The sequence below is a fragment of the Notechis scutatus genome, chromosome 3, assembly GCF_049901735.1.
Source record: "Notechis scutatus isolate UNSWTSFEM ecotype Mainland chromosome 3, rNotScu1.2, whole genome shotgun sequence".
In the NCBI taxonomy this organism is placed as follows: Eukaryota; Metazoa; Chordata; class Lepidosauria; order Squamata; family Elapidae; genus Notechis; species Notechis scutatus.
In genome coordinates this window covers 162,952,242-162,977,463 of record NC_142011.1, presented here as the reverse complement: position 1 = coordinate 162,977,463, position 25,222 = coordinate 162,952,242, and the positions used below count along the sequence as shown (strand labels likewise).

Below are 25,222 nucleotides of genomic sequence, written 5' to 3'. Positions count from 1 at the left end.
GCAAATAAATACAATTCTTCCACCACCACCCCCATCTTCTCAGAATCTGTCATTCCATTCCCCACCATCAGAACTGATTAAGCTTCTTGGATGAGAAGCAAAATATTTTCTTAAGGAAAAAACAGTCCAGTTGCCTTTTAAAGAAAAAAAGCACTTTTGAGACACAGGTAGTATCTTGCTTTTTTTAAAACACCCCTTCTGTGTTCTTCATTCAAATTGGGAATACTATAGTGACATTTTAAAATTTGTCACATAATTTAAAATAGTATTCTTTACAGAATCATAGAACTGGTCCAGAACATTTTTGTGAAAGCAAATAGTAATCTTACTCTTTGCAAAATTCATACTGATAAACATCACCAATATATGGCATTTCTCCCAATGTATTTTCTTCAGAGATTTATATATCTAAACTTCTGGCTGACTTGCTATCAACTATAGTTGATTAAACTTGTATGCTACCCCATTCTCAATTGCAGGAGGCTTACATCAATCAAAGAAATGATAAAATCAAAAACACAGATAAAAGGTGATAAGCATGATGAATGAAGCATTTTATTTGCCCCACTGAAGGCCTGGGTAAAGAAATGAAAAGAATGGGAACAGCTGGCTACAGAAAATAGGAAATTCTAGAAGCTCCTTGAAGACTGGAATTCTCATCTAAGGGAATCCATCCACTTGTCAACTCTGAAAGAGAAGCTGAGTTGCTAGATAATTGGTTCAGATTTTTAAGCCGTAGAGAAGCCTCCTATCATCATTTTATGCTGCATCCAGATTTTGCTCAAGGACTGATTGGATGCTGAAAGAACAATTTTTAAGCTGTAAAATCCAGTTATTAATTCTGCATTGTCCTTGATAATAGGCAGACATACAGCTTTGATGGCAGTTGGGAAGTAAACATTGGGACAAATCAGATTGTTTTTCTACCAATGAAACTGTAGATAGTATACTGGAATAATGGGGAAATGTGCAGAATTCAGTGACAATATCCAAGCCATTTCTAGATATCATAGCAAATAGATTCAGTAAACTAGCAAAATAATAATAATTATTAATAATAATAATAGGCTGTAACAGGCTTTCAGAGATAGAATTTTATTGATTTCTCAGAGAAACTAAAAGCATAGATAGGCAATTTTCCCCGTGGTCACATTGTTATTTTGGAAACCTATAGGAGTAGGAGCAGGATTTTTCATCTGTTTTTCTTCCTTTTCATTTGTTTTGATAACCTTGATATCTGTGAATGGTATGAAACTCTGGAATCTGGCATTGTTTATCTTTGCAAGAAATTACGGTTTATGCTGTTAAACATCTAACAATAACATGTAATAGCAATTTAAATTGGAGAAAAATATGTCAACTTTTGGTATTTTGTGAGGTGTTTAGCTATGTTGCACATGGCTACTTCCTTGGGTATATTATATATTATCTCTTTTATCCTCTCCTCCATACATTGTTAAGACCACAGAAGAAAATAGGTCCATGTTCTTTCAAGTGAGGAAATGTCCTTAAAAAAAAGAGTTAAATGCTTCCTTTCCCAACATGTCAAAAGTGATCACGTGGCCACTTGAAATTAAAAAATTGGACATTTTCCATAAGCCACCAAAAATGCTAAGGATTATCTTCTTCTAGACAATAATAAATAGTACCCACATTTGCTTGATTATGGAAGGCCTTTTTAAAGATTATTTTAATTTATAAATTTTCTTTTTTAATTTTTAAAAATTAAAGACGTTGGCAAGTGTGTTTCTTTCTGATGTCTCATATATAATTTGAGGGTAATATTCTACAGATTCTGCTGCATGTGCTTGAAACAATAATAAAGCTTAGTCTATAATTTAGGGATAAAACTGATGCAAGTGTTCATTTTATTCAGTAACTCCCGAAAGTGGAAGAATTTTCCGCAACCTTAACACATTAAATATGCACATTCAAACATAATAATTTTCATGAACATTTCAAGAACAGCATTTTATGTAGGCAGCAGAGTGTTGATGCTTAGAACAATCTGCTCAAGGCTTCTTGCTTTGGTTCTGAAACTCTAAGCTACGTATGACTATATTCTTCTGTTCTGGTATTGAAGGAAAAGCAGAAATAGAAGGCCAAAAGTATGAGTAAACCAGCAGAAGCAGGAGAGGGTGCTGCTTATAATTACTGCTCTCCAAATGGATTTACTAGTCAAAATAGGTAAGATGGCACTCTGTCCTTCATTCTCGGGACAACTGGCCTGAAGTGCTAAGGGAAAGAGATGGCTTCAAAATACATAATGGGAAATTGTTAAACACTACATTCTGGTGGTTTTCTATTCCAGCATTGAGTTTTCCTCTATGAAATGTATATGTAAATATTTCATACTCTGTGAGTAGGTGAAAATCCGAATATTAGCATGACAGATAACAAACTGTAGCAGGAGAACCAGCTGGAGGCACTGGCACGGGTTTTTTTTTCTATTTTTTTCTCCGTTTGAAACTTTTAAGCATCACAAAAGGATGGGAAATGTAATTATACTTCTTCCAAATCTTGTACAGCTTGGCCTGTAAAATTAACAATGCAATTGCCATGTTAATTTATTTATTTCTAGAGCAGAAGTTTCAAATAAAACTTTCCCCATGTTCTGTTGAAGTTGGCAGTTTCAGTAGATAAATGGAACCATTAGGAAATATATGATGGAGGGTAGAGAAAAGCAATGAGATTTCATCAACAATTTTTATGTTATATGGCCCGACTTATGCTTCCTAAACTTTAGATAGATAAACTGGTGCTCTCTAGGTCAGTTTCAACTTTGGCAACCTTAAGATGTGTGGACTTGAAATCCCAGATTTCTCATTAGCCATATGAGTTGGGGAATTCTGGGAGTAGAAACCTATATTTTAAGTTGCTAAGATTGAGAAACTGCAAACTAGAATGTTCATGGGGTTTTTGATTTCTGTCAGTTTCAGTCAGCATGGCCAATTGAAAGTGCTTATGGGAGTTGTAATATAAAACAATTTGAAACGTCTTGCATTGTACTAATGTAGCCTTGTGTACTAAGTGCAGTATACGAAATAAAATTCCCCTGCTAATCCTGTTAGGTTTTTTATGTTATTGAATGAGGAGGGGAGGAAGTAGGATTTAATCCTTTACCCAAAACAACAAAATATGTTGTGCTGATCCTTACTGTCATTCCAAATCAGAAGAAACTGGATGCTGAACTTAATCTGAGGCTACAGCTGACAAATGCTGTAGCCTGCTTGAGAGAACATTGCTTTCAAGAAAGACATGTCTTTTGTATTCGAAAAACAAAGCTGTGCGTGATTTGTACATCAACATTCTAGGGTTCAGAAACGCTATACTAAAGCATGATTGAATTCAAGTATTTTTAAAGGTTATAATTAAACAAGGTATTTAATATATGAGTATTATGGTCATAATCAAGTCCTAAAGGCAGTGTTTTGTTCACTAGATTACTGAATGCACAGTTCCTTTCTAGAGTTAATAACGCTAAATAGAAAGACAGATGTACATATTATCAAACCTCTGAGGGTTTTTTTTCACCTGCTCCAGATTTTTCACTCAGCACCATATTAATTTTGTCACAGAAAGGTTGTCAGCATACTATACATGCACAAATAAATGATAAAATTTTAAGAAAGCAACGAATTGAAGTAAACAGCATTTGTAAATAGAATGATGTCTTTTAATTCTGTTGCAGTGCATTCAGAAAAGGAAGGCACTTGCTTTAACAATACCACGAATTAACAGTTTCCATCAAGGAGTTTGAACTCTCAGCCTTCAGTACTATTCTTTACCAGATTCTAACTGTGATATTCTAGTAAGTGCATTAAGAGTTTATGATCTATATATTGTAACCACTTGTTCAGATTCATAGGTTGCTTTACATCAATACGTCAGAAATTCATACCTGATATAGTATTCAAGGATTGTTATGTTCAAGATTCAATGAATCATTCAGGGGGCCAGAAGTCAGTAGAAAGAGATTAAGCAAAGATTCCTGCCATATATGTAATTCCAATAAAAAAGAATGTTTTCAGAGTTGAAACTGTATGAATGTAATTGTAACTATATGCATGTAATTATTAGAAAAATGTATTTTAAAGAGATCTGTCCATTTCAGCTATCTAAAAGGGAAAGCTCATTCTTTCTTCTTTCTTCCTTGATAATTTTTGTTTTTTCCAATTCAGAAATCAGGAAAGCAAAAGAAGGGCCCATATCTTTGTAATAATTCCAGTAAAGCACCTGCAAAAATGTTTTGACCTGCCTTGGAGAAAATACAGATGGCCAAAGCGGAGCCAGTTTGTCAAGTACTCCATTGGAGTGTTTGCAAGAACAAAATATCCATTTTTGATCACCTTTCATTTTTCTCATTTTTAATTACAGGTTTCCTTATAAATGAAGAAATTATGCTTAGAGGGTTGATAAAATTGTCATAAAACCTTAGAAAAAGTTATGATGGCTAGATTTCATTGGCTGAAACAAAAGAATGAGCAGTCATAGCAAGAAGGATTTGTTGCAATATTCTGTTGAATTTCCATAGTGTGACTTAGATATTGTAATTTTTCTATGCACATTTGAAGCTTTCCTTGTGCAAGAGAAGAATGTTTCAGCTGACTTTCGGAAGCAGGAAACCAGAGAAAAGGAAGCATGGGAAAATAGTAGGACGAATAATTGCTAGTTGCAGCTGCAAATAGACACTTGTTTAATGATACATTAGATGCATATGAATGTGCTTGTTCCCTTTTTTAGTCACCAGATGTTTGTATACATATTATACAAAGTGGAACAAGAGAAGAGGGCAGGGATGATTAGAAAGCAAAAGAAACTGGTAGGAACAGCATCAGCATGGCTCCTTTGTCCTGTGGTAAAACATATTGTTGAATTTTACTGCTATGGAGTGTATTACTTGAACTCATAGATGGTTTACAAAAAAAAATGTGATGAATTCTACAAGTAAGCCAAAGCACAAACCTAATATACCAATAAGTGCTAATTTATCTTGGGAGGTTTCTCCATTTTAATATGTGAAGAGATTGCCTGTCCTAAATGTGCTTGCAGTTCTGCAGGTACATAGTTTAGGGGTGATCTTGGTGTTGGGAATGGGAATAGGAATAGGAATAGAATAGGAATAGAATAGAATAGAATAGAATAGAATAGAATTGAATTGAATTGAATTGAATTGAATAGAATTCTTTATTGGCCAAGTGTGATTGGACACACAACAAATTTGTCTCCGGTGCATAAACTCTCAGTGTACATACAAACAACAGAGTAAAATAAGATACCAATAAGAGAAGGTAGTAGAAAAGATGAGAAGGATAATGCTTAGGAGTGCTTGTGGTGACTTTTCATGCCCTTTCCTACATTGCAACAATCCAGCTGAATGCTTTGTGAAATATTAACCTATCTTTAGACTATTTTAATGTGGACCTATTCTTGTATTTGTCTGAAAGTTGTAGAAGGTGTAGTAGGTGCAACGTATGATCTTTTGCAGGGGTGGGATTCAAATTTCTTAATAACCAGTTCTGTGGGTGTGGCTTAATTTATGGGTGTGGCTTGATGGTCATGTGACTGCGTAGGTGTGGCTTGCTGACTGGGCATGGCTTGGTGGTCATGTGACTGGGTGAGCATGGCTTTTATGAAAATATTATAAATATTTATGTAAATATTGAATTTTTTATTTAAAAAAGAACAACTTTTACCCAAAGCAGGCAAAGCAGGCAGGCAGATTGAGTTGCTCACAGAATCACAGATTAATTTAGAGATCTATCTGCAATCGCCTACCTGAGTCTGTCACATAAAATTTGTTTACAAGCAAACTCAGAAATTTGCAAGCAAACAAACTCACAAAATTAAGTCACAACACACCATGTATGTAAATATTGAATTTTTTATTTTAAAAAAAGAGCAACTTGTACCCAAAAGCAGGCAAAGCAGGCAGGCAGATTGAGTTGCTCACAGAATCACAGATTAATTTAGAGATCTATCTATCTGCAATCGGCTACCTGAGTCTGCACTGAAAAGCTTCAGTCCTAAGGTTCGGCTCTGCTTTTAATCCTTGGATTTCCTGCTTTCTAGCTAATCTAAATCTCCTGGCAGAGCAGAAGGTCGGGGGGAAAAAGGAAAAATAGCAACTTACCAAACCAGGCAAGTTGGAAGGCTTCCATGCCAGGTAAGGAGTGAGTGGGCGGGGAGGGAGGGGCCAGCCAGTGGAGCGATTTGCCAGTTCTCCAAACTGGGGACAATCGTGCGTGCAGCATTTGCAAGAAATCATCAGCTGTGCCACCTGGACAGCTGACAAGCGCTGCGCACGGGTGCTCAGTATTTGAAAATCCTCGTTTCCTGCTTTTTCAACCTCAGCTGTGCCACACAAAGCAGCTGAGGAGGAAAAAGCAGGGAATAAAGAACAGCCTAGAGCCCGGGCAGGCGGGGGGGCTAAACACCGAACCAGTTTGGTGTCAGCTGATCTTTGCAGCTACAGGTTCTATAGAACCAGACCAAACCGGTAGCATCCCATCCCTAATCTTTTGTTTATTATTCAATGGTGTGAAATAGTTTTCATAATCCTCTGAGATTTCTGGTGCAAGCCCTATTGAATACAATATTTGTGCCAAATATATTACTGTGGCAATTCTGACAGTCCCGTTTCCCATAGTTAAGCACAGACCGCATATGATCAGGAATTCCCTGCCCTGCTTGTGGGAAGGGGGCAGGAAACATCAGAAATAGTGATCAGGTGATCGCAGGGATGCTGCAATAGCTGGAACTTTGAGGACCAATCATCAATACCATTTTTTCAGTGCTGCCGTAACGTTGAATAATTGCTGAATGAATGGTTTTAACCTGAGGACTATTCCAAATTTAACCCGTATTCCTATTTTTATTACACTCAATAATGTTATAAGAGTATAACTTCTAGAGGTCCTCAGAATGTCTCCAAAAATTGTTACCAGATTGTAATTTTAAATGTGTTGCAAGACGAGAAATATTAAATATATATGAATAATCATATTATCTGAATTAAGTTAAAATTAAATTCCTCTGTGCCCTAGCATCACCCATTTTGGGGGAGAATAGTAGTACAGCAGCAGCAAGGGAGTAGGCAGAACCAGTTCTCAAATATTCATCAGCATACCACCAGGTGTCCCTCTGCATTATGCCACAACCATCTTAGAATTATTCTGTTTTAAGACTGGAGATGCAACCTAGAATTCCAAATGAGATTAATTTTTTAAAACTTAAGTTCTTCTGGTGAGCAAGAATTGCAACAAATGGTAGCATAACGGGTCTGCTTTTCAACATTTATTCAACATTTGAGTGCCAGATATACTTTGCTGCTGATGCACTGGTGTAAACGGGCTTTCAAGAATGGAAGCACCATAGGATTACACAGCTAATATTTTTGACTTTGAGTTAATTATAATAAACATTTTTTTAAAAAAAATTGGTTGTATAGTGATGGCATGCTTCAGTTGGTTATTCCTAATTAGTATTTCTTAATTTCTTAAGTGGTCAGTGCAATATATAGGTTAAAGAAAATTTGTAAGAAACCCTGCATAAAATTACAATCTAGGATATTTATAAATCATTCAGCCAAATTATAAAATTATATTTTTTTAAAAAGGCTTTTGATTGCAGATTTTCCAACTTCAGGTTGAGGCTCTCAAAGGATTAAACCACCTTCATTTTCTTAACACAAGCAAAATATGTTCAGATTGCTATTATACAAAAGCTAAATTATATAAATTTACCCTATACACTCATTGTCAGTATTTAGTCAAACTTTTGGAAGTATGGAAGTATGGAAGTGCAATAAACATAGTGATATTTTCAAAAAAAATCCAAAATGAAAATTGCATTTGTTTGGTCATAGAACTCTTGAGACTATCACCTCCAGTATGCCAAATATCTTAAAGTGCTTCATACTCAATTTATATTATTTTTTATTAATTACTCAATGTATATTTCAGTGTATTTTTCCACATTTTATCTGTGAAATCCAGTTCTATTTGTGTCCAAGGAATCTTCCAATTCTTATTTTGGGAGTTCTTTTCATTTCAGGAGCCTTAGGAGTCAGCATTTTGTCAGTGCAATTGCTCTAAGTATATACTCAACTGTTGTTGAAAGCAGAATATCACCATATTATATTAGAAGGTCATTTTATATTTCAAGTGGCTTTATCAAAGACAGTTTGTACATAGGACCACAAAAGCTTCAAGAAACCTCAAAGAAAGGCAACACAGACCTCAATTATGAAAACATATATTTGAACTGTGATGGAAACAAGGGCAAAAGACCATAGAAAGAGATCAAACCATATTTTGGCTACCCATATAGCATATTAAATGATGGAGCAGTTAATAGGCAGGACACCCTTCTAGGCTGACAACACCATGAATGTTTGACATTTTGTTTAGTAAGATAGATTTGTCATTAATTTTCATATTCTTTAAACAGCCAAGGAACACATCCTGAATTGGAAGCCATGGTGTTTCCAAATTAACTGTAAAGACAAAGTACAAAAATTGATTAAATATATAATGTATGAACAATTGGATATTGTTGAAAATAACAGTCTGATAATATTTTTATCAACATATATTTGAATGAAATATGCTGTTCTTGTTTCCATTTAAAGCAAACTGATAGTGATGCATAGCAATGCGATTATCATTTTTTTGAATTTGCATAATACATATTAAATATAGTCTGCTATAATATACATATAGGAGCCATTTCTCTGACCCAGTTATATAAACTAAGAACTTTGTGAAGAATTAAGGAACAATGACAATAATAATAATGATGATGATGATGATGATGAAGTAGCTAGCTGATTTGCTTTCTCCCTCTCTATTAACACATATATTCACAATAGTACACTACAGTGGTGGGATTCAATTTTTTTTTTACTACCGGTTCTGTGGGCATGGCTTGGTGGGCGTGGCAGGGGAAGGATACTGTAAAATCTTCAGTCAGAGGTAATATTTTCTGGTTCTCCAAATTACTCAAAATTTCTGCTACCGATTCTCCAGAACTGGTCAGAACCTGCTGAATTCCACCTCTGGAACTCTAGTAAACTTTGTATAAAGAATGTGTGATACCAAATGTTTGAACATTTTCTTGCTAGATAGGGGTGAGAAATTCAGAATCACCTTCACTTTTTGTCATCTATTAGTCAGTTGGAAGGTGACATTCAGCAGCTTCTGGAAAGCCGTAAACTCTTCATTCGTTCTTTAGCAGGTTAAGCCATATTAGTCATTCTAATAACTAAAATATTATACTATTTTAGTTGATCTGAATGAGGTTAGTGCATATTTATACATATAAGCAAATGGATCCATTTCCTGTAGGGAAGACAAGCATGATATGCATTTTGCTTCTTCTTTTTGCAAAAAAGACTCCAGTAAACTATATGGTGCACTCAAAGTTGATTTGTGAGTATTTTTCAAATCTTGACATACATAATTTCCAGTCTCCCCTGGTAATTAATATAGGAAGAAGATCCTCCATAGCAAAATGGTGACTAAAATGAGTTCTAATATAGTATGAAACAATTGGGGAATAACATGGAAAGTCAGAATAAAAGAATACCAGAATTGGAAGGGACCTTAGAGGTCTTCCAGTCCAGCCCCTGCTCAAGCAGGATATCCTATTCCATTCCATACAAATAGCTGTCCAATCTCTTCTTGAAAATATCTAGTGATAGAGCACCCACAATTTCTGGAGGCAATCTGTTCCACTGATTAATTGTTCTCACTGTCAGGAAATTTCACCTTATCAGGTTTTTGGGGTATTTATTTACCCAAATAATTTTAAGTGTCACCATCCAAAAGTAATCAAATATCCTAAAATTTACAGTATAATCTTGAACCAGCACTATAGGAAATTTATGGTACCTCTGTACATTGTTCCTTTCCGTATGTGTGCATACATGACAATGGTATCATACAGGTGGTATTCAGCGGGTTCTGACCAGTTCTGGAGAACTGGTAGTGGAAATTTTGAGTAGTTCGGAGAACCAGCAAATACCACCTCCGACTGGAGATTTTATAGTATCCTTCCCCTGCCATGCCCACCAAGCCACGCCCATAGAACCGGTAGTAAAAAAAATTGAATCCCACCACTGGTATCATAATTATATAGTTGTAATTAATATGTCTCATTTAAAACTGTATGTAAGAATTACAACAAATCCTGATCAATATTTAGAATGCATGATTAGAGGGGACTGTAACTATTCTTCTGCTACACCTGTGCCCAAAAGATATTGTTTCCTCTGACCAACATCACTACCAGTTGCATTAAATAAAGGAAAATAGAATCAATAAAACCTTCCTTCCTGATAAAAAAAATAGCTAGTTAGAACAGGGCCATTTCTCAAAATGATAATAAAACCTTGAGTAATCTGATTATTTTTCACCCCGAGCTCCTGCACATGTTTATTTTTAAAATGATAATAATGTCCATTCAGGCAATTAACAATGGATTTTGTTTTGATCATCAGAGAGAGGAATGTTCATAATGGATGAGACAGAAACTTAGTTGTTTTTAAATGAGGATTATCACAGTTACTTATTTTTCTTCCAAAACAAAGAAATCTCATACCTGGAACTCTTCCAAAATAGAGTGGCTGAGCATGGCTGGTAGAAAGCTTAGGTGATAGTGCAGCAGTATAATTTCTGTTTGTGTCTACATCTAAGTAGATAATATTCTGCTTCTGAGACACTGTAAAAATAAGATGAATAAATCAGTTCCATATTCCCCCCCGAAACAATAGCTGACTAACTACAAATAAATAAATACATGCTTTTCCTTCAATTCTATTTCTCAATGTATCTGAAAATAATTTGCTTTATAACATTCTAAGTTAATCCTTTCAGTGATGGGTAAATGCAGTAATCATGAAATAATTCTAAGAGGGAAGTTATGCTGCACCATGAAATATGTCTCATATTTAAATGTTCTATTAATATCTACCTCCAAATTGCTCTTCCCCATTTATTTATTTTAAAATGTATACTGTGAGCCTCCCTGCCTATCCAACTTTACAACTACTCTTATAGAGTTGATTATATTTTTATCTTGCAAAACTTGAGTCTTGAACCTTTTGCAGAAAGAAGCTCATTAAGGAGAAATAAATCTCAAGGAAAGCAGGCTAAAACATAAAAATTCCCTTCTCCCATCTATATTGTAAAATATTCCTTCTCCAAATGATAATTTTCAAAGGAGAAAATAGATGTTAGGCCAATATTATATTTAGATGACATACATTTGGTCTTCAATCATACTTTTTTGTCATACAAATTTAAGTTACAACATTTATCTAATATTCGAATGATGAAATATATCAGAAAATTATCAAGGGTACATTATAAGGAAAACAGCAAAAATAATTATGCCAACTTTCATAAAATTTTGTTATCAATAAATTGTTTTAGGCAAACCTCTAGTTGTCTATAAGGATTACTTTACTAAATTTGTCTCTTGGAAAAGAACATTTACTTTTGTGAAGTTCTTTCACATTGACTTACACTTTGCCCTCTCCTTAAACAAATAATGAATGAAACTACACTATACCTGCTACAGAGTGCCACTGTCCATCGCACAGAGATTGCTGAAGTGTGACTGACAGAGAAAATTCGCCAGCACCATTATTTCCAGAGGCAGTGAGCTGAGAAAAGGAGAACACTTTTCAATTACTACCAACAATAAGAATATATTTAAATATAAAAATACACACAAGGAACACATCTTTGTCAGACTTTCTGAGCTATACTAATATTATCAGCACTTTTAGAAACAGACTGCTTTTCTTCAGATTGCTATGCTTCAGGAAGGTTACCATCTGTTGAGAGTTCCCGGAGAAAACTTTAAAATTCTGTATTTCACTAACCTGAAGTTTTTCAACAGGTTTCCCCTGGGTTGGACTGCTAATTTTACTGGTCTCTGGCAACTTACAACAACACACATACAGGAGAGTAGGCCAACTAGTACTGCCATTAACATGGGAAAGGGGTAGATTTTATCAATCTCAGAAGCATCCACCATATGTACATCTTGTACCATAAAACTCAACAGTAATCTTTTAATATAATTCCATCCAAATACTGTTTATAGAGGACACCTTTCGTCTTCCTTTTTTGGTGGGAGGTCAGGCCAGACTTAACATTATCGTATGATTTGTGTACTGTGGTCTAATATCTCAGTTTGTGAAAATAAAGAATATGAAAACCACATCTCTGTACAATTTCTATTTTGGGGGCTGATGGCTTTATCTGGATTGATGACTGAATATTATAGGTATTCAAATAAAAAGACTACCATGGAAAGCAAAGCTAATTACAAAATATTTATTTCTCAGAGAGGCAAACTGAAGATTTTCTATGTCATTTTGTCAAAATCCAAGGGTACTTTTATCATTTCCTCTTTATTTTTTCCCGAATTCACCCTCTAATAAGTCCTAGGTTGCACCATTTCATTCTTTAAGAATTCTTAAGGCCTGTGTAAAGCCAGAAGCATTCTAGGAAATAAAGCGATGGTCGGACTTCCTTTGTTTGATGCCAGTTTCCCACTTCAAATCCTTTTAAGTAATCAGATGAGTCAAAGGGCATAATAGGCACACCAGCAATATATTGGGCGATCACAGCTATAAAAGATCCCTCAAAAGGAGTGTCACTAACAAATGGTCGTGCATTTCAGGAACTCCAGGCCAGACTCATTCTCTCCCTCCCAGCCCCACCACAATGGAACATTTGAGATAAGAGAACAAGACAAAAATCATTCCTACCATGCCTCCTTTCATGTAAAGAGTTAAATAGTTTTGTTGATTGCTGCCAGCATGAATTAAAATGCCAGTGAAACTTCTTGGACGTATGCTAAATGCAATCCTATATTCGAGGTTTATTAAAAAGGTATTTTCTGGAATTAAAAAAGGAATAGTTCCATTCAAAAGAAAATTAAAAGTATTGCTCAATTTCACACTGCTTCATACAAGAGTTCTTTGAGTAGCTATTTAATAAAAGAGAGAAGCTCTATGGATTCCTTTCTATGTATCCATAGTGCTGTGCTCATGTAGTAGGAGGACAACATACATGCAGAATTTTAGATCAGCATAAATAAATCCTTCTATTATACTCACCAATCACAATGTATCCTCCTTCGTTGAAAAATGAAACACCATTCTCCAAAATATTGTCCAAGCAAGGTAGGACACCATTGTTTTTCTGGTAAGTATACATGTGTTTTCTCCCAACTTGAAAGTTTCTCAAGCAGCCCACAAAACTCTTCTTTGGAATATTCTGAAGATACATACACCCAACATAGATTGGAATAACAATATTAGTATATATGCTATATTACAATCTTCACCCCATTGAGTTTATAGGGTAAGATTAGTAGAGGTCTGGCAAAATGAAGACAGTCCAGCGACAGTCAAGTGGAAAGATGACATGCGTATTATACTTTAGCTTTCCGTTAATAACAAAGAATTGAAAGAGAAAAAGAAACATTTGCTGCCTTGGCAATTATAGATAATCTGGGGTAAAAAACCACTTAAATTCATATTGGACAACTTCTCCATTTTTACCTGAATGTTTAATGATGGAACAGCTCCTAGATATATTGATCTATTTATCTGGGAATAAGGATAAGAAGATGGTAGGTTTTCTTCACGAGTCTTCAAACCATCAATTACCAGGCGTATTTTCTTTTCACTCATGCTGAATGCCACCTTTTCAGGAGAGAAACATAATCTTAAACCGACATATCAAATGGTGATTAAGGAATACTTAATTGACCTTAGATTTTAAAAAGCACATTTTAAAAATAAACACAACAAACAAATAAAATACTATACAGCATGCTGCGGAATATTCACAGTTGTATTGAAAGCAGAAGCTATTTATACATTTAACTATATATTGGGTTTTGAGGCTACCTGATTCCAAAAAAGCTCTGGGAACTTATAATATTTAAAATATGTAACCCAAGAAGCATGGTTGCCCACACTGAACCACATCAGGAACATTTAAGAAATGTTTGTCAGAGTACTCCAAATCCTCGAACACCAGGTATAGGAACCAAGCCAGGTCTTAAGAGACTTCCAAAATTCTTGGAGAGTAGGAGATATATCTATCTCTAGGAAGGGTCAGGACTGCAACAGAGAAGACATGTTTCTTTGGTGGCACATGTTGACAACATTTAATAAAAGAAGGGGCCTAGAGCATAGTGGACAGACAGAACTGGAGATCGAATAACGGTTGGCAGCATGGTTCTTACAGACACATTAGAATAGAATAGGAGAGGAGAGGAGAGGAGAGGAGAGGAGAGAGAGGAGAGGAGGAGAGGAGAGGAGAGGACAGAAGAGAAGAGAAGAGAAGAGAAGAGAAGAGAAGAGAAGAGAAGAGAAGAGAAGAGAAGAGAAGAGAAGAGAAGAGAAGAGAAGAGAAGAGAAGAGAAGAGAATTCTTTATTGGCCAAGTGTGACTGGACATGCAAGGAATTTATTTTGGTGCATATGCTGTCAAGAATCATAAGGTACAACACTTAATAGTCATAGGGTACAATAAGCAATCAAATCATCACTTAAATTTTTTAGAAGAATGTTTGAATCTCAGTGAAAAACAATCTTAAAACTTGCAACATAAACAGATTTTCATTAACCTGTTTTTTTTTGGGGGGGGAATCTAATTTTAATTATACCTTTTATATAGTGAAAGCATTGCTGACTTCTGGTGTTGAATGTCTAGACATTGTGATAAATTGATATACTCTAATAAATAAATAACAGCTGTTTAGAAAAAAACATAAGCCACCCGTCCTCACCATATGCCACTGTCCATCACTGTATTTGGCTTTGCTCTTGATTTTTATCTTTTTTCCATCATAGGCAACTGCAAGGACATACCGTCCTTTTGAAAGGTAAAGAGCAACATATCTGTTCCCCATCTGATCTCCCATGAAGAAGACCATTCCCCTAGACGATGATGTACGAACATCAACAGCAAAATGGGATCTTGAATACACAAACATATAAAAATAAAAATCAGAAAATGCAGAAAAAGAGAAAGCTATGTAGAAATAGAATGTGTTTTACTTCTCATTTCTGTTACTATTAATGCTCTGCTTCTATAGTTTTTATCTGGTTTGCATTCTGATGTTTGTAAAAGAGAGTTGGGGTTTGCTAAAAATTATCTACTGAGCTTCTAAGTTAGAGATTTTAACTGGCTGCAGTCATAAAGCTGAAGCCATATTATCATAGAAATGATCAAATGCCATATCTTTTTATATTACTTCTATTAAACATAATTTGTTCTTTAGGACCTAGTCTGAAAAAAATTACTTAAGGTAATGAGGAACACAAAATATAAGCTCACACAGCAGCACAGTGTCTACATTGTGTATCACAACAAGACTAAACATAGGATCTAGTTGCCAGCCCTCCCATATAAACATCCATTCAATGTGTGTATGAGAAAGGACAAGAGAGAGAGAGAGATCGTACACATATGATCATGTATACATATATGTATATATTCCAATGGATCAAAAGTTTGGACTTTACCTGAGGCTTAAATTTCAGATACTGCTTTCTATTTAGAACAAAATAACAATTAATCCCATTACCTGTCTGTTGATGTTTGGGATCCTGAAAACAACAAATAAGTTCCTGGATTATTGCCAAAGTGGTAAGCTTCAGGGACAAAATTTAACTCAACATGTAAAGGACAATCATTCTTGTTCTGCTGTCTATTTGAATCTGTCAGATATTTTTCAATATTTTTCCTCTTCTGAAAATGGAAATAATATGTACATATATATATTTAGAATTGATGGAATACAGGAATACAAGATAGAGGTTTATTATGAAGAAAAGCATTCAGGGTTATATTTTTCTTATAATAATCATGATTTCACTTCTCCTTTAGGCAGGATGGGCAACAACTATTATTACTATTTGGATTATCAAAAATTTCACTTTATTTCTTAGTTCCAGTCACAGATCTTAAGACATTTTTAGAGATATCCTTCAATTAATTAGTACCAGTAATCTGATCCTATTATCTTCTAAATTTTCATTCTGAAATGTTTATGTCTCATTTTATGTATCATCTACCGTGTTTCTCACATAATAAGGCCGGGCCTTTTTTTTTTTTGACCCCCGAAAAAACGGCTAGGACGTCTTTTTGGGGGGTGACTTAATTCTCCCCCCTTGCATCCTCGGGTGGGTGGGCGGACGGCGACAGCTTGGATATTCGGGAGACCTTCGGGTTCGGGCCACCGTTGCTTTTCCTTCTCCCTTGCTGTCACGGCGTTTGGCGCAGCCACGTGCGGCCAGTCAGGGCTCCTCCCTGCAACCGGAGCCCTGAGGAGAACACTTGGCTTCAGGCGCTCCCGTCTTCCCTTTGCTTTCAAAGGTAAAGCGAATTATTTTACAAAGCCTCCCCTGCCCGAGAGGGCAGCCAGCCACGTGGGGAGGCTAATTTCCGGGGCCTCTTCCGTTCCTCCCGACCTCCCTACGCTGCGCGCCTCTGACGCGCCGCTCCCTTCAGCCCAGCGAGCTCTTCCACCTCAAAGAAAGGCCAGGCGGGCGGCTGCGAGCAGCAGCAGCGGGTCTGAGCCGCTCGCAGCGAAACAGCCACCACCCATAGCCCGGCGGGGAGAACGAGCGAGGTTAGCGCCCGCCAGCCCGGGCGAGATTTGGGAACGAGGGGCAGGAGGAGGCACGCACACACCGCGGCTCACTTTCCCAGCTTTGCCCAGCCCTTACGGCTCTGGCGCGGCCCTGGCAGGATGAGCGGAGGGTCCGTCGGGAGGCGCTCGCTGCCCGCCAGGGCGCGCCAGAGCCGTAAGGGCTGGGCAAAGCTGGGAAAGTGAGCCGCGGGTGTGTGTGTGCCTCCTCCTGCCCCTCGTTCCCAAATCTCGCCCGGGCTGGCGGGCGCTAACCTCGCTCGTTCTCCCCGCCGGGCTACGGGTGGTGGCTGTTTCCGCTGCGAGTGGCTCAGACCCGCTGCTGCTGCCCGCAGCCGCCCGCCTGGCCTTTCTTTGAGGTGGAAGAGCTCGCTGGGCTGAAGGGAGCAGCGCGTCAGAGGCGCGCAGTGTAGGGAGGTCGGGAGGAACGGAAGAGGCCCCGGAAATTAGCCTCCCCACGTGGGTTGGGCTGCCCTCTCGGGCAGGGGAGGCTTTGTAAAATAATTTGCTTTACCTTCAAAGCAAAGGGAAGACGGAGCGCCTGAAGCCAAGTGTCTCCTCAGGGCTCCGCTTGCAGGGAGGAGCCCTGACTGGCCGCACGTGGCTGCACCAAACGCCGTGGCAGCAAGGGAGAAGGGGCAGCAAGGGAGAAGAGAGAAGCAACGGTGGAAGGTCTCCCGATATGAAGTGCCCCACCAACGCAGGCAGCACCATATCCGGGCATGCAACAAAAGTACTTACTAACGGCAAGCCCCCCCCCCCGCTCTCCCCCCCCATTTCGCATGTTTAATATGGGGCTTAATTTGGGGGGAGGGGCTTAATTTGATTTTATGCCAATAAAACATGGTGGGGCTTCCTATTGGTGGAGGCCGTATTGTTGGAGAAACATGGTAGCTTCTGTTCTGTTCTTTAAAGTATACTTTATATTCCACTAATTTGGAAACCAACAAAATAACAGAAAGGGATATTGTTTGATTTTATGATTGCAAATTAATTGTTATAAGATGTAAAAAAAAATTCACTCTGTAACGATTATACCATGTTTAAAGAATTCCTTTTGTATGTTTGAACAAGTCTTTTATTAACACTGGAAGACTGTTTAGAAATTGGGGGTATATATACTAACTTACATACTTAATTCTACTTTATTCTTATTGTTTTATAAATGGATTATAGATACAATTATAATTCAATGAACAAGTTATCCTTACTGACTAGTGCTACAATCCTGAATGATTCTTATTAAAGGTGATGACACTTGCAAATGACAGCATTGGAAGACAGCAGTCTATCAGTTTATGAAAATTACTGAGATGTCATTTTTAGTTAAAGAAAAAAAGAGGGGTCTATAAGGATCTTATACCATTTGCTTTTAATTAAATACCATAAATATATATTCATATATCTTTCATATATGGTTATCCTCCACTATCTCCCAGAGTTTGCCCAGATTCATGATCATTGCATCGATGACACTCTAACCATCTCATCCTCTGCCATTCCCTTCTCCTATTGCCTTCAATCTTTTCCAACATTAGGGTTTTTTCCAACAAGTCCTCTCTTCTCATTAGGTGGCCAAAAAAATGAGCTTCAGTTTCAATTGTAGCTTATAACCAGGCTGCTATTTTTACACCCTCTAAAAGAAAAGGCTGTACTCTGAGATACAAGTGGTGGAGGATGTTTCCCATCTCATCTAAAATCAGTGCATAGACATGGAATACCTATTACATTGAATTATCTCTAACTGCTCTCCCATGAACAGATGCTATCTTAATGTTGATAATTTGCTATTAATTATGGGACAATACTGCAGACACTGTTCTGAATATATGTGCTCTAATTGTACCCCTATCAGTTGCAGTTGGTATTTAGGCTTATAATTTTTCAGTATCAAGTGAAGATTTATTCCTTCCAAATTTTGGTTGAATTTTACTGCTGCTGTTGCATTCTTTTTGTTGCTTATAATTTTACATGGTCCTGCTGTTTATTTTCTGTATTATTTTTCATGATAAAAATAGGTAATAGCAAATTTTATATACAGTTGTACAGTATAACAGAATTCATAAAAATTAAATAATTTTTTAACAAAACTTAATTTCCAACCTTTGAAATCTTTGGATGGGGTGTATCTGGTAATTCTTTCAACAGCATTGGCTTTTGTCGTTCTGGAATCATACAAAACCCTAGAGACACATTTGTCCTAACCGAATCGGTTAAATTTTGAACCTGAGCAGGTGACTGTGAACTAGTATGGAGATAAAAGAATAATGATACTGATTATTGCATATATAGATTAGTTAAGAAAAAGAACTTGCTGAAAGCAAAGCATGATATGGATAAAGAAGGATCATAGGAATAACAAAAAAGGCTTATTTCAATATATTCAAAATAAAAGGAAAAGAATAAATGAACTAGCTGTTCATCTGAATAATACATTAGCTGCAAACTTGGAAAGGGAAGGACTGAAGTTTTAGAGAGGCATGGACAAGAGCTGCCTACCATATTTACTTTGAATTTAAATCTCCAGGACCACACAGGACAAAGTATTTTTCTAAAATTAAATAAATATTTTTAAAAAGAAGAAACAAAACCCTATCTGATCCTAGAGATTTGAACTCAAAGTAAACAGGCACAGACAAAACACTAAGATACACTACAAAATGTATTTGATGATGTGATACAGTTCTAATCACATGTATATTGTATACTTTCTCCTGGATCACCCTTCCTGGTGACCAGAAAACACTAAGGAAAACAGAAGTAATACAATTGATTAAAAAATGATGACTGGCACTCTGCATAATATAGCCTTATCTTCTTCTAATATGGCATGCTTTTGTAAATCTGTTTGGTCATTAAAACATAATGAAAATCTATATTCCACTAAAACTCTTGTGACTGTAACTTTTAACTGGATGAAACGGTGCATCATAGGACAAACCTTTTCAACCAAGGTACTCAAAAGCATTAACTTACAGAATGCAGGGACCCATTATTCCCACAGGAGTGAAATTTTGGAAAGTTCTTGCTGTTTCAGTGCTGCTGCACTGCTGCTGTACAGCATCATTGCCATAGTCATGTGGTCTTCATTTACAACATTCCCTAACATCTTCCCACAAATCAATAGGGAAGCAGAACAGAACAGAATAACAGAGTTATTCTGGCAAGATTGCAGGGAAAAAGAGATCACATGACTGGCTAATGGTGGGAGCATATTAGTGGGTTTGGAATTGCAACTTCCTTCCTGGGAAGTTTGCAGGGAGAAAGTCAATGGGAAACTCCGCAGGGAAGGTCACAAGTTGCTCCCATACCCATACAATCCCTGCCAGTCCCTCTGCACTTGCAAATATATCTGAAAGGATGATCCAATGGGTCATTGGGTGTTTAGTACTTTTAAAAATCATGTTGAAATTTTTGTGGTTTGCTCTATTAAATAGATTACCATATATAAACTATGATTACATAATAGATTTACCGTTCAATAAAGATATTGGACATACACCCTTCAAAGTTGTTTCCACCCAGTTTTATTGGTCGATTCATTGAATTTCTTTCAGGAGTTACAACTGTTTTTGAGTTAGGCATATCATCAAATAATAGCTTCAGCCTAGGAGGACAAAAATGCACATAAAAGTGAAATTATCATGGCAAAACTATTATAATACAGAAATAATACTTAATTATTTAATTGAATCATTTGTACATCCCCTTCTAGGAACTGTTACTGAAGTTCTCATTATATACCACATCACTATGTAGCTTGGCTTACAAACTAAATGCTACCCCAACACAGTAATTTTGTATTTTGTTATTGATAATGTTGTCATATTCAAAAATACCTCTGTGAAAAACAAATCATTCTCAGAATCCAAATCCAATGACATATTACTTCTAATGCAGTTTAAGCATTCACAACTAAGCATCAAATTAAACAATAAAATTATGTTTTGACCAAAGCATCAATAATCATTCAAACATACGTATCGTCTTCTTTTATCACTGTTATGTAATGCATTGAACCAATTTCACATTTTTTGCTAGACTGGATTTCTTCATCAGCCAGGCTTACAATTACATAGCCATTTCTTAGGAAAACGGTAAAATCGGCAAGCTGAAAGGAAGAAAAAGAAACAGACCTATTTTTTTAAATATTGAGATTTTGCATTTGTAGGAAACCAATTTGACTGTATTTTAAAAGACAGCAAAAGATAATTAACCTTTCTTACCCGTATATTATAACTTAATAGCATTCCATTATCTGCCAATGTGTGAAAACCAAATCCAACTTGGAAATTATCAGGGAATGGAAAATCTTGATCACTTAAGTCAAGAACTCCATTCTTGAAAAAGTTTGCAGTTCTCATCAGCTAAAAAATACAAGTAGATGATAAATAATTTCTTTTTAAAATGAAGTGAGTAATCTTTATTCTGGTTACTTCTCTATTATTTATAATAAGATTAACAGATCTCTCATATGGTGAGATTTATACATTTCTGGATCATATAGGACCATAAATCCCATTGCAAGTCTTCTTTTAGAAATATTTAGAGGCATTATGATTAAATAATTAAAAGGAATTATGATAAAAAGTATTGTGAACATTATGGAGTAATGCCAAGTAATAAAATAAGTCATTTACCTTCCAGTCATCCGGGCATTTTCTGCTGACACCAAAACTGTCAGAGAAGCTTATAGAACGTTCAAATGAGGTTTTAATATTCTTCATGCACCCACGAAATGGTGGTGTGGATATATTAAACCTGCTTTCAAAAATAAGTAAATTACAGCAACCAGCAAATCACAGTTTTAAAGTTGGTATTATGGAAATATCTTGTCTTTTGTCATTCCGCTAGCAGAATGAATTCCATAAACTATATCTGCAGTTGTAATTGCCTCTTTGGTCTAGTATTTGGTCTTGGCACCAGGCTAGGAAGCAGGAGACCATGGTTCTAGTCCTGCTTTAGGCATGAAAGCCAGCTGTTGATTTTGGGCCAATAACTGTCTCTCAGTCCAGTTCACACACAGGGTTGTTGGTGGGGGAAATAGGAAAAGGAAGAAGCATTAAGTATGTTAACTGCCTTAAGATATTTATAAAAATAATAAAAGTGGGGTAAAAAAAATCCAATAAATACTGCAAATAAACTTTGCAATGGCTGTAAAATCAGGGTAAAGAATTTACACCCTCTTTGAAGTTGTTTGAAGTTTAATTCTAAGTGTCTGTGGTGACCGGACTGTTGAAAGCAGAATTCACCATACAGGAGAAAACAAATGATTCTTACTCATCTCTAAATTATGTTTGTGTGCTTCTCTTCAAAATATATATTTATTCAAAGAATAAGGTATTTTTAAAATTATATATAGAAAATAAACTTTTCTTAGCATTATTTATAACTGCATATGTTTATACCAAATGCATTTTTTGTACGAAAAAAAGTATACTATGGAAAATTCTGGAATCCATATATATATTCTAAAACTGTAATCACCCCCCCCCCTGAAAAGTCCTTTCTTTTTTTGGAAAAAAAATTATTATGATTGTATGTTATCCCCAGATCATTTGAACGGCAAGCTCAATTTCCAGAAAGAAAAACTTTACTTAAAAATTCTTCATTCCAGCTTAGAAGAAAGAAAGAATTATTTAGTCATCCAGCTGGATGTTCTATTCTTGCTGTTAACTTGCATCAAGCATGAAGAACTTTTAACCTATATCAAGCCAAATGCACCTCAGTCACTATATAATGTTGCTTCTAGATGATGACAATATCCATACCAGACATCAATTCCAAACCCAAGAAAGGCAACAGTCTCTAGCTAAACCACAATCCAGGGGCCAGAATGCATTCAGCATGGCCAGGGCCTAACATGCACACCCTCACCACTCTGCACCAGTCCCTAACTTCAAGATGGTTGTCACTCACCGTTCTCTTAGAGAGGTCGGAATTCCTCCCAAGTAATATGAATTAAAATGAAATGTCTTCACGATGGCATATAATCTAAGTTTGTCAATTCCCAAAATATATTGTTTGGGGGAAATGTGTAAAATAACCTGAAACAAATAAAAAAATCAGATTTAAAGCTTTTTGTGTTATGCACTATTTCATTATGATTTTCAACATTTACAGTGACAAGTAGTGTATTATTACCAATATTGTGCCTTTTTATATATTTTGAATTAGTTTTTAATAATTAATTCAAACAATAAACTATTAATATTATAGGTAAAAAACAAAAATTAAGACAATACCAAAGTATATTTACTCAATAGGAAACATAAAATCAGCAAGATAAAATCAGCGGAGAGGAAACCCGAAGTGCTCTTTTAAAATAGAGGGTTTTTTAAAGGCCCCAGCACAAACTTTGCAAGAAAGATATATTAGCTTCTAGTTCTTTTCTAAAAGGTAGAAAATGTTGATATGGCCAACAAACATAAAGCATTTTCATTTTGCCCCCTTACCCTCAAATAATGACTTAAAAGCAGTTCCCTTGAACGACAAAGGAACTTCTGCATTATGCCAATCTTTTCTCCTATTACCTTTTATTTTGATACCATCAAGTCCTAATGAGGATTTAAAATTGTTTAAATCTCTAAGACCAATTAACTGAATGTGAGAAAGATATAAGATAGTGCAGACCCTTGGTTAATATAGCAATAAAAGAATAAATGGACTTTTGTTAAAGAATGGCTACAAAATGGAATTTGAAAAAAAGATTTACTGATTTTCACAGATTATCTCTTAACTGCTACTCCATCCGAGTTCTAAAATGATTCCTGACAAGTATCCCTAGGCTTGGATTCTGAGACTATTCTTCAAACTTGCCTTTCCATATGTGCAGATGGAACTATAGATAAATATTTCTCAACTACTATAGAATAGTTGAAAACCACTGTAAAAGTCTGACTCACAGATGAACACTATACAGAAGCCTGATGATGGCAGATGAGATTCTGCCGAAACGTTGCTACAACTTTAAAAGCACAACTACAATGACGTGGGAAAATACCCGAACAAAGCTGAATGCCATACATACATACATACATACATACATACATACATACACACACACACACACACACACACACACACACACACATATATATATATATATATATGGATCTTTGGTTATTCGGGTTTTCTCCCGCGTAAGATTCAAAGTATCTAGGCAACGTTTCGGCGAGGTCCCACTCGCCATCTTCAGGCTGGTGCTTTCGGCTTAGTGCCAGTGCAAGCAGTGTGTGACCGGAGCTGCCATCTCTATATATACAAGTGGTGGGGGATGGTGTGCTGGGCTGGTTGGCTGTGCTGCAGCCTCTTGATTGGTTGATGGAGTTGATGTTGGTATAATGGGCTGTGTAATGGCCTTTTGTTGTAGAGATATCCTGGATCTTGTGCTGTCATCTCCTGGGTCGTTAGCCTCTTGTGTTTTAACGGCTTGGGTAATGGGTTGTGTGATGGGCTTGTGAGTTCTTTTGTTGTGGTATCCTGGGTCTTGCGTTGTAATCTCAGTAGATGACAGCACAAGATCCAGGATATCTCTACAACAAAAGGCCATTACACAGCCCATTATACCAACATCAACTCCATCAACCAATCAAGAGGCTGCAGCACAGCCAACCAGCCCAGCACACCATCCCCCACCACTTGTATATATAGAGAGATGGCAGCTCCGGTCACACACTGCTTGCACTGGCACTAAGCCGAAAGCACCAGCCTGAAGATGGCGAGTGGGACCTCGCCGAAACGTTGCCTAGATACTTTGAATCTTACGCGGGAGAAAACCCGAATAACCAAAGATCCACATACAAATACCGCGAGAACCTCAGAAAACAAATATATATATATATATATATATATAGAAGAAGCCTGATGATGGCAGATGAGATTCTGCTGAAACGTTGCTACAACTTTAAAAGAACAACTACAATGACGTGGGAAAATACCCGAACCAAGCCGAACACCATACATGTAAGTACCCCGAAAACTTAAGAAAATTATATATATATATATATATATATATATATATATATATATATATATATATATATATATACACACACACACACACACACACACACACACACACACACACACACACACATATATATACATACATATATATATATATATACCTGAGCTAGTAGTTAACAGGATGATGGTTCAACAACCTGAAAATGGTTTTGTTTATTCAGGAGGAATAGGAAAAGAGTACTGTTCTTCACCAACTGCTACTGGAGACATTTCTTCATTGCTGGCTGACCCTGTCCATTTCCTACCTCTCACATAAACACTCTGCTGAATATTAAATCATGTTTAGGCTTTCCCAAGCTAAGTGCAGTTTTCAACTCCTAGAATTCTCTAGCTAGCATAGTCATTACTGAGAAGCCTAGTGTCAGCTATGGAATTCATTGCTGCCACATAGTTGAAGAAAGTGGGAGGGGGTGATGTTAATTGAGTAGCTCTTAGTAGACAAAATATATTATTTTTGATAGTTCAAGGTTACAGAGTATTGCGCAGAAAGAATTAAAACTTACTTTGGG

General features: G+C 36.4%; 1 protein-coding gene across 3 annotated transcripts in view; it reads right to left on the bottom strand.

Moving 5' to 3' along the window:
- Nucleotides 1-8,240: 8,240 nt before the first annotated feature.
- Nucleotides 8,241-25,222, bottom strand: part of LAMA3 (laminin subunit alpha 3) — a 139,536-nt gene continuing 122,554 nt past the window's right edge. For 2 of the 3 annotated variants that reach the window (XM_087961635.1, XM_087961632.1), the window contains exons 62-75: nt 22,605-22,732; nt 21,326-21,446; nt 20,912-21,052; nt 20,666-20,796; nt 20,161-20,292; nt 18,789-18,930; nt 15,621-15,784; nt 14,820-15,009; nt 13,583-13,726; nt 13,136-13,295; nt 12,785-12,915; nt 11,575-11,668; nt 10,603-10,722; nt 8,241-8,497 (exon numbers count right to left, since the gene is read on the bottom strand). In XM_087961635.1, coding sequence (XP_087817761.1) covers nt 8,352-8,497; nt 10,603-10,722; nt 11,575-11,668; nt 12,785-12,915; nt 13,136-13,295; nt 13,583-13,726; nt 14,820-15,009; nt 15,621-15,784; nt 18,789-18,930; nt 20,161-20,292; nt 20,666-20,796; nt 20,912-21,052; nt 21,326-21,446; nt 22,605-22,732 — 1,944 coding nt within the window. In that variant the 3' untranslated portion in view covers nt 8,241-8,351. The remainder of the gene's footprint in view (nt 8,498-10,602; nt 10,723-11,574; nt 11,669-12,784; nt 12,916-13,135; nt 13,296-13,582; nt 13,727-14,819; nt 15,010-15,620; nt 15,785-18,788; nt 18,931-20,160; nt 20,293-20,665; nt 20,797-20,911; nt 21,053-21,325; nt 21,447-22,604; nt 22,733-25,222) is intronic. The other variant, XM_087961634.1, reaches the window with a different exon arrangement.